Genomic DNA, 9,472 nt, shown 5'->3' with positions numbered 1-9,472 from the left:
GTGTTTTTATTTACGGTCAAAAGCTTTGGGGCCATATACGATTAATATTATTATTGCTTTTCACTTTGCATGTTTTGACTTCCCAAATAATAAGATTATTCAAACTCCACAGTCGCTCGTACTTTTGGAAGTAAGTAGTGAATCAAGACTGTCATGAACTGGATTGTAGATTGTCTAAGGATAGACATGGCAATAGATTTGCTACAACGTTCATGAGTACTCAGAAATTGAGATTTGAGTATTGGATAAACCCTCGCTCAGAGTATTACTTCATGGAATTCATCACGAGTAATACTGAGACGATAATATCTTATAATCTTGAAACGAAGATATATGAGTTGTAATTTACAAGTCGGTCATGCATTGGTGATACGAAAACGCATCAGTAACTTGGTGTTATAAAACATATTGTCATGTATAATTTGATGAGTAAAAGATACAAGCATATGTGTCAACATTTATTCGTTCCTTTTGCCCTAACCGGAAAAGCGATATCTGTGGGCCCCTCGATGATTTGGTGTTGACTTATGTGCTGGGCCCAGCCAGGACTAAATTGATGTGTTCAATTAGAAGTCCTACATCATCACAAATCAGGAATTGGGAAACATAGATTCTGGACAAAGAGGTTGATTACATTCCATGTCTTTTGTCTAGGGATATCTGGCAGAACGAAGGATTATATGATCACTTATCTTAGGACACGTAACTGACTGGGTCAGAGTTCGGCAGCAGCTTTTTGGAAGCTACAATTTGCTGGTCAAATTTAGAAGGCATACTAGCAATTATAGTTACAGACTTATCCAAGTGGGAGACTGTTGGATTAGGTGTCTAAGCCCATAACTATAATTGGTATGTACTTGAATTGATAGCAGCACAGTCCTTTTGCGTTGCCCTCAAACCTAGCAACCGGACAAGGAAATTATAAAAGGAGATATATTAATTTATTATAAGATTAATAAATTAATATAAATGAATTTATTAATATATTAAAGATTAATATATTAATTAGAAATCATTATGTTTAATTAATATTTAACCAGAAATTAATTAGAATTAATTTTGGGGTTAAAAGAATTAATTACAAAGTGCAGGGACTAGTTTGCAACTATCTAATACCTGAGTGGAAGGCTCTAGAACCCCCTTGGAAGAGGGTGGACAAAATCTATAGCGGAAACCCTAATAATTTCGTCCATAGGGGCTTGGATAAGGCCCTTGGGCTTGCTTAGGCCCTAAGCAAGGAGCATTAGGGTTTTTCCTAAACCCTAGATCCCTCAGCTATATAAGGAGCCTCCTGGTTCACATTTTGGTCACTCTTTCTTTTGAAGAAACCCTAAGGCTGAGATTTTGCATACTCCCTCTACCCTCTCTCTCTTCTACTTTCCTTCTTGCTAGTTTGGGTGTGATTCCATTAGAGGCATTGTACTTGTGGTGCTAAGCTTCCAAGAAGATCAAGATCAAGATCAAGGGAATTATCAATTGTTTACTATAACAATTGAAAGGTATGTAACTCCTAAACCCTAGTTTGTTAATTTCGAAATTAGCCTCCTCCTCTAGGGTTCTTGTTTTGCAATTCAAAGTTGTATGTTCGATAGTTAAAACATAGATCCAAAGTAGGTTGCATGTGAACTTAGGAATTGTTTTACCTAAAACCCATCATTACTAGGAGGGCTTTAGCACCATTCTTTGGCTGTGGGTGCTGTTAGATGTGGTTTTCGTCAATGAGGTGAGTCTTCCCACTATACTATGTAGGATGCTAGTTGTCTTTGTGATGCTTGCATGGAAGACCAGGGTGTGGCCGTTGGTATATGTATGAAAGACTAGGGACTGTCCCCTGACAATTGTATGAAAGACCAGGATTTGGCTCCTAGCATTTATATGTAGAATACTAGATATCTTTGTGATATTTGCATGGAAGACCATGGTTTAGCCCTTGGCATCGACATGTAAGACCGGGATTTAGCCTTGACATTAGCTAGGAAAGACCATGTTCGACTCATGGTAGGAAGACTATACGGTGACCATAACATTTACTATCTTATGTATGGTATGTGGTATTTTAAGGAGATCACTAAGCTTTGTGCTTACGGTTTATGTTTAAAATGTTTTTCAGGTACTCCTAGTTCCAAAGGGAAGGGGCTGGCGTGATCACATTGCATCCCCCAAATTTTATTTTGCATTGGCTATTTATGATTTCTTACTCTGATGTTTTTACTATTATTATCTTTTGGAACAAATGAATGGATAATTTTGGTTGATCAAAAATGAAACTTTTACTTGACATTTTTGGGACATTACAGTCTTGGTAAGTAAAGATCCCTTGTGTTGTCTCCTTTAGCTCTTACTTGTATTAAGTACTTAAAGGATTAAAATACACAAGAATACAAAAAGGAACTAGCATTCCATAGTACCTTACTCTTGGTGGTTGATTACTTGTAGAGAAGTTCAAACTCTAAATACTTTAACACCCCAAAACAAAGTGGGTTCAAAGGCTCCAAAGGTTATCATTCTAAAACACCTTATGTTTGTTTTTAATTTCATCCTAACCTCTTTAAAAGGATCATTTGTGGTTTTGTTTTGACATAAACTCGAAAATTACTAGTAAAATTTTAAAGCTTCCATTGCCTATTATTATGAAAAACTCTCTATTTTATGTCACACATTGAAACGAAATTTACACAAACTTTGAAAAACAACGGGCTAGCGGTGAAAGTGAGGTGAGTTTGTTGAAAAAAGCCATGAGACATTCCAAGATGACATGCTAAACCCTTTTAAATTCATGTGTCAAAAAAGTATTAGTTGGAAGGAATTTTGAACACATGAAGACATTTTCAATCATCCAAAAAGAAGCAAAACATCTTCATATATGAGCTCACAACACATGTTATTGGATGCTCACATCGACATTGATCTTAATGATGACAATGAAGAAATACAATCGCCTCATTGTCCCATGGTAATGGAAATAGCAAAAGCTAAAGGAAAAGGAAAAGCAACATCTTCAAATTCTTCAGTCGCCAACCGAGCGGTCTACCAAATCCGAGGAAATGATGGTGCAAAAGGCACAATTAAATACAACTTTAGAGAAGTATATGGCTGAAACCGTCAAACTCACAAAATATTTATTGTTAATGCAAGACGTGAGATATCTCAAACCTGAAGATCAAGAATCGGCTAAGGCAGTCAAAGCGTCAATATGGGCTAAATATAATCTACAAAAAAAATGAAATTTTAGTTTTATGTTATCTTTTTAGGTTTTCTAATGTATTTTTTTCTAGGTTTTCTAATGTAATTTTAAATTCATGTTTTTTTATTTTAGGTTTCCTAATGAAATTTATGTTTTATTTTAATTAATATCAATGGTTTTTATTAAATGCTAACTTTTTTATTTTGAAAAAGAAAAAGCTCATAGGAAAATGCATGACCACACCCTAATCATAGACAAAAAAAGACAAAAAAAAAATGGCAAAACGCTTATGTGACATCTACATTGCACACTTTTTTGGTAGACAAAAACATCACCATACTCTTTAGTCTTAGTGAAATTTTAATTAGAAAAAGTATCACTATAACACAATAAACTTATATCTATGGCTCGATGGGTCACTAAAGTTTTTTTTTTGCACCATAGGTCATTAAGCTTACAATATAGGTCTCTATTACTTTTGTTAGTTTTCAACAAATCAGTTGTTAACCAGTTATTATAAATTACACGAATGGTCCCTATAATTTTTTTGCGCAATAAGTCACTTCTCCCTTCTCCACTCTTCACATACCGCCGCCAATGGCTCCACCTCTTTTATACACCTTACTTGCCTCTCTTTTAACTCTTTATGTCATTATTGCCAATAACAAAGACCGAAGACTCTCGTATTTCACCATTTCTTTACTAAATCTTACATCTTTAAGTCCTACCACTCCTACCACCGTACTCATCCCTCCACCTCCCCATATCCTACATCTCCATCATCCTTCCCACGTACGTCATCAGAGCAATGCCCCCAACATTGCTAGCCACGTAGTTCGTGTTACGAATATTCCCGATGGTGCACTAACGGTGATTGTTAGTGAGTGGAGAGGCGACTGGGCGATAAACCGTTCTCCGGCAAGAGGGTCGAAAACCAATGAATGATATAACGTCACGAGGAAGTTATGGTTGGTGGATGGAATGGGTACTAGTTGGTCGGAGACGGATAAAGATTGTATCGTGAGGTTTCAGGAAATGAACAACGGATGGCGGTGAAGGAAACGGGGTGGTAGGTCGATCGTCAAAGGTGGTAAGGTTATCCATTTAGAGGATACATGATAAAGGTGAAGAAAGTGATGAAATCCGAGTGGCTTTGGTCATTATTATTGGCAACAATGGCATAAAGAGTTAAAAGGGGAGGGAAGTAAGGTGTGTAGATGAGGTGGCATCACCGGTGGCAGACGACGGAGGGGAGAGATGTACGAAAGTGACTTAATGCGCAAAAAAAACAAGTCATATAGACCATTTGTGTAATTCAAAATAACTAGTTAATGTGAGATATGTTAAAAAGTAACACAAATTGACTTAATAGACATATAAGTTGAGAAAATGTCACTGTGGCACAATGAACTTATGTGTTTTATCTGACTTAACCAATTATTATTATTATTATTATTATTATTATTATTATTATTATTATTATTATTATTATTATTATTTTGTGCAATAGGTAATCTGACTGTTATTGTATATGTCAATTAAACCATTATCGTTATTTTTTAACCATTCCTTTGTTAACCAGTTTTCTAAACTACACGAATGACCCCTACGTTTTAAATTTTTTTCTTAGTTGGTCATTACCATCCGTGTTTTAAATCACACGACTAAAACTACCACAATTCTGAAACTCTGGGGACCAAAGTATAACATTGTTATTATTCTCCCCATTAAATCTGGTTGAAACATGAAGCATACCATTGGATTTTATAACCACCAAACCAATAATAGGCAAACTTTTCTTTGATGTCAGCACATACTTTTAGTATTATTAAAAAGATGGGTTGTGTGAGTTTTACCCCTAAAAGTCTCATTTTATGGAAGAGGTCAAGGGAAAGTAAATCTTGTCCATTTGTTACAACTTACAAGAACTGCTGTCATTCCATTCCATGAAACCGCATCTCTAACTTCCATATAATCAAACACAAATCTTGTACATCTGATCATTCCTAATTTTGAATACATACTATTCAAAGAATTACACACGTATGTAGTTAGCTCAAAGCCAAATTTGACAACCATGGTATGAATCTGCATTCCTTTTCACAACTGCACCATTGTTAACCATAGCTCCAAGAACAATAGCAAATGTGAATGAGTTATGTTTAATTCTTTATGTTTTCGTTTGCTGAAAAAGGTCTCTAGCCTGATCTTGTATCCCCTTTAATGAATACCCTGTAAGCATTGAAGTCCAAGACACCACATTTTGGTCGGGCATTTCATCGAATACCTTCTCAACTATTGAAATCGATCCAGTTTTATATATATATATATATATATATATATATATATATATATATATATATATATATATATATATATATATATATATATATCAATGAGGGAAGTGTCAACGCTAACATCCTTAACAAACCCGTATTTAATGCAATCGCAATATATTTGTTTGCCTATTATTTGATCCCATAAGCTTCCGCATATTTTAAGAACACAAGAAAAGCTTGCCCCATCAACCGGTAAACCCAAACGACGATATCTGAAACCGAACTCAACCTCCTTTCGACCGTATGATTGAAGTCGAAATCAGGTAGCAGGATTTCGACGGTTTGATCCTTCAAGTTCTCGTAGGTCTTCAAGCTGTAACACCTCATGCAAACGACTGGTCTCTTTGGCGATTTGGGGGTAGGGTTTTTGAGAATTTCATCAGGTTCAAGTAAGAAAATGTAAGTATCAAAAATAAGTTAATACCAACAAATTATAAACAACAATGAATTTATTAGATTCAACATATTCGATCGATTGTGAAGGAGGGTCAAGTAAGTTGGGATACAAAAGAATTTAGGGCTGACAATGACAATGTTACACTTTGGTCCCCAGAGTTTCAGAATTGTAGTAGTTTCAGTCATGTGATTTGAAAGATGGCTGATAAGGACCAACTACGAAAGAAATTTAAAAATAGGGCCATTCTTGTAATTTAGAAAACTGGTTAACGGATAAATGGTTAAAAACTAACAATAATGACTTAATTGATATGCATAGTAATAGTTAAATGATCTATTACACATCCTATATAAATATAAATTTTAAGTTTAATGTCCATTGAGCCATAAACGTGACTTTATTGTTTCTTTTTAAATTATATGTTTTTTATTTTCCGTATTCATTCTAACACAAGTTTATTCGCGAACTAAACCGAAAAACACATATAGGCGGTGGTATATAAACTCCCAACAAGCATTACTATATTCGTTTCGGTTAAAACCCTAAATACCAAAACCCTAATTGGAGACGCACAATTGAAACCCAGCCCCATACTGGTTTCTCGCTGAATTTTTCAACACAACCTTCAGCTTTCTCCATCTCAATCGTATATCCAGGTATGCAAACCTGTATTTCGCTTGCTATTATTTAGTTATTGGCTGTTTTATATGTTTTAAACCGAGCAATTCAAGCATACAAACAAACAGTCATGTAATTAATTTGTAAACAATAGATGAGCAGCTACGTTTTTGTGTGCTTTTGCGCTTTTGGGAGAACTTTGTGTATAAATACTAAATAGGTCTGCTGCAGAACTTTGTGTATAAATACTAAATTAGTGGTTTTCATAGATTCAAAATTTATAATTTATTGATATTTTCTTGTTTCCAAATGTTGCATCGAATGTCGGTGGTGAAATTTATCCAGAATTAAATATCTTTCGATTGGCTAGGTGTTTGAATTTTAATAATCTTTGTTTTTCACTATTTTGCATCAATTGTTCATCGTTCAATAATTTGAAGGTTAAAGCTATTGTTTTTAATGTATTGTTGTATGTCTTTACCAGTTTTCTAATAGCTTTCTAATACATAAATATGTGAATATTTTATATGTTTCACAGATACTTCTTCTTTCTAAGCAAATTTCCATCTGCTGTTATTCAGATGGCCACAAGTAAGTTAATTGCTTTTTCCACTTTTGTCAATTAAGTTTATTGTGTAATTAACTGTTATTTGTTGTTTCTTTGGTTATAAGCAACATACTTTCATTGATTTATTTATTATAACATTTTACTTTCATTTTCCTCTATAATACACCTATGAAAGTATGTTGCTTTTTTCTTGCTTGTAGTCCAAAAAAATATGTGATATTTTATTCATTGAAAATCACACTGATAAGAGAAAGCCTTTTTTTTTTCTTTATCTGTTCACAGGACTTCAGTTTGAGAACTCATGTGAAATTGGGGTGTTCTCAAAATTAACAAATGCTTATTGCTTGGTAGCAATTGGAGGGTCTGAAAACTTTTACAGGTTTGTTATTTTGATTGGTCAAAAGACGATAATACCCTCCTCATATTCATCATTGAAAATATCCATATTACAATAAGTTGAATGAATGTTTGTTTTGCAGCACATTTGAATCTGAGTTAGCAGATGTTATTCCTGTGGTTAAGACCTCCATTGGTGGCACAAGAATAATTGGAAGGCTCTGCGTTGGTAAATACTTCCGGAAGCTTCTAGAACCTTCCTCATTCTGTTTCAAACACTGATTCTTGATTTTTTTTTTATTCTAGGTAACAAAAACGGGCTTCTTTTACCCCATACTACTACTGACCAAGGTAAGCTTATACCTTTTATTGCATTTAGCTTAAATTACATAAATCGTCCCTGTTTTTTGTCAAAAATTATTGATTCCCTTGCTACAAATTTTAACCTTTTTTGTCCATTTGGTTTCATTTTGTTGCATCCATTGTTTCCATTCGGTGTAAAATGACCATTTTACCCTTTATGATCTTTCCTAACTTTTGCTTTATTATTATTTTTCTAAAAATGTGTACCCCACTTTCTTCATATTCAAACGACAAAGATGGTCAGATAAGGGCAAAACAGTCATTTTACATTGATTAGGGTGGTGGATGCAACAAGATGAAACTATGTGGATGAAAAAGGCTCCATAATTTTTTTTTGACAAACCTTCTATAATTTACTCTAAATAAAATTATATGCATAAGTAAATAAGTATTCAATCATTTTTGTGATACAGCTTGTTTTTCATTTTTTTTTAATTCTTAGAGCTTCAACACTTGAGGAACAGTCTACCCGATGCGGTTGTTGTCCAACGCATTGACGAAAGACTATCCGCCCTTGGAAATTGCATAGCGTGCAATGACCATGTTGCCCTTGTCCACACTGATCTCGACAGGGTAAACACCCATAACTTCTTTTATTTTTTATTTTTTTATTTTTTAAATTTTGACTTCCCTAAGTTTAATTTATTTTACATTTTGACCAATTTCTTCAATTCAATAGGAAACCGAAGAAATGATCGCCGATGTTCTCGGTGTCGAAGTTTTCCGCCAAACAATCGCCGGAAACATCCTCGTTGGCAGCTACTGCGCGTTTTCCAACAGAGGTGGCTTGGTAAGAAGATATTTCAATTATATCATCCTACTTTCAATTTTTTTATTATTAAAAAATATTAAATATTTAAAAAAGAAGAAATGATTTTGTTATTATAGGTGCACCCTCATACTTCCATTGAAGACTTGGATGAGCTTTCGACTCTTCTTCAAGTCCCGTTGGTGGCTGGCACGGTTAACCGTGGCAGTGAAGTGATTGCCGCCGGGTTAACCGTGAACGACTGGACCGCGTTCTGCGGTTCGGACACCACGGCTACGGAACTGTCGGTGATTGAAAGTGTGTTTAAGCTGAGAGAAGCTCAACCGAGTGCTATTGTTGATGAAATGAGGAAGTCTTTGATTGATACCTATGTCTGATGTCTGAATACTTACAGACTTATATGCTTGTTTTTTTTTTTTTTTTTTTTTTTTTGGACTTTTGTTTTCTCCCTTTTTGTTACATTGATACAATGGAACTGATTTGTTTTTGGTTATTTATTTTGTATCTTTTAATTGGTAAAGTCTTAATTGTCTTTTTACTAAATGTAAGCAATTATTAAATGTTTTTTTTTTTTTTTTCTCGTGCTTTTTAAATTAACTAGTTTAATTATCTGTGTATCAAGAATGTTGTATGAAGTTCTCATTAATCTCATTTGGTTTGTTGTTTGTAACCACGTCATGTTTTAATACTAGATATTTCGATGAGAGGTATTACTGGATAGAAAATAAAATGTTATGTGACTGCAATGTATTTTAAATATGTATGTTGTTTTAACAATTACTAATTTTGTGATTTTTTTTGGAAATGGGAAATGATTATTAATAAACAAAATGCCACCCAACCAAGCAAGGTGTAGCTAGAAAGAGCATCAAATGTATTTAGTGTTTGTATATCTATG

The 9,472-nt window shown here is 34.1% G+C and overlaps 1 protein-coding gene across 1 annotated transcript; it reads left to right on the top strand.

The window, feature by feature from the left end:
• Nucleotides 1-6,417: 6,417 nt before the first annotated feature.
• On the top strand, nucleotides 6,418-9,144 carry LOC145070426 (eukaryotic translation initiation factor 6-2). The gene is made up of 8 exons (XM_079017370.1): nucleotides 6,418-6,576; nucleotides 7,077-7,129; nucleotides 7,389-7,485; nucleotides 7,586-7,671; nucleotides 7,749-7,793; nucleotides 8,248-8,378; nucleotides 8,485-8,595; nucleotides 8,694-9,144. The coding sequence occupies exons 2-8, from the start codon at nucleotides 7,120-7,122 to the stop codon at nucleotides 8,949-8,951; spliced, it is 738 nt and encodes a 245-aa protein (XP_078873496.1). The 5' UTR covers nucleotides 6,418-6,576; nucleotides 7,077-7,119; the 3' UTR covers nucleotides 8,952-9,144.
• The last annotated feature ends 328 nt before the right edge of the window (nucleotides 9,145-9,472 follow it).

Source organism: Lactuca serriola, chromosome 8 (assembly GCF_051521515.1).
Source record: "Lactuca serriola cultivar US96UC23 chromosome 8, Lser_US96UC23_V15, whole genome shotgun sequence".
Classification (NCBI taxonomy): domain Eukaryota; kingdom Viridiplantae; phylum Streptophyta; class Magnoliopsida; order Asterales; family Asteraceae; genus Lactuca; species Lactuca serriola.
This window is presented reverse-complemented; position numbering and strand designations above follow the sequence as displayed.

Coding starts and splice junctions, on each gene's coding strand:
- LOC145070426 (XM_079017370.1), top strand. Junction 7,486..7,585: donor GGGTCTGAAAACTTTTACAG/GTTTGTTATTTT, acceptor TTTGTTTTGCAG/CACATTTGAATCTGAGTTAG. Junction 8,596..8,693: donor TTTCCAACAGAGGTGGCTTG/GTAAGAAGATAT, acceptor TTGTTATTATAG/GTGCACCCTCATACTTCCAT.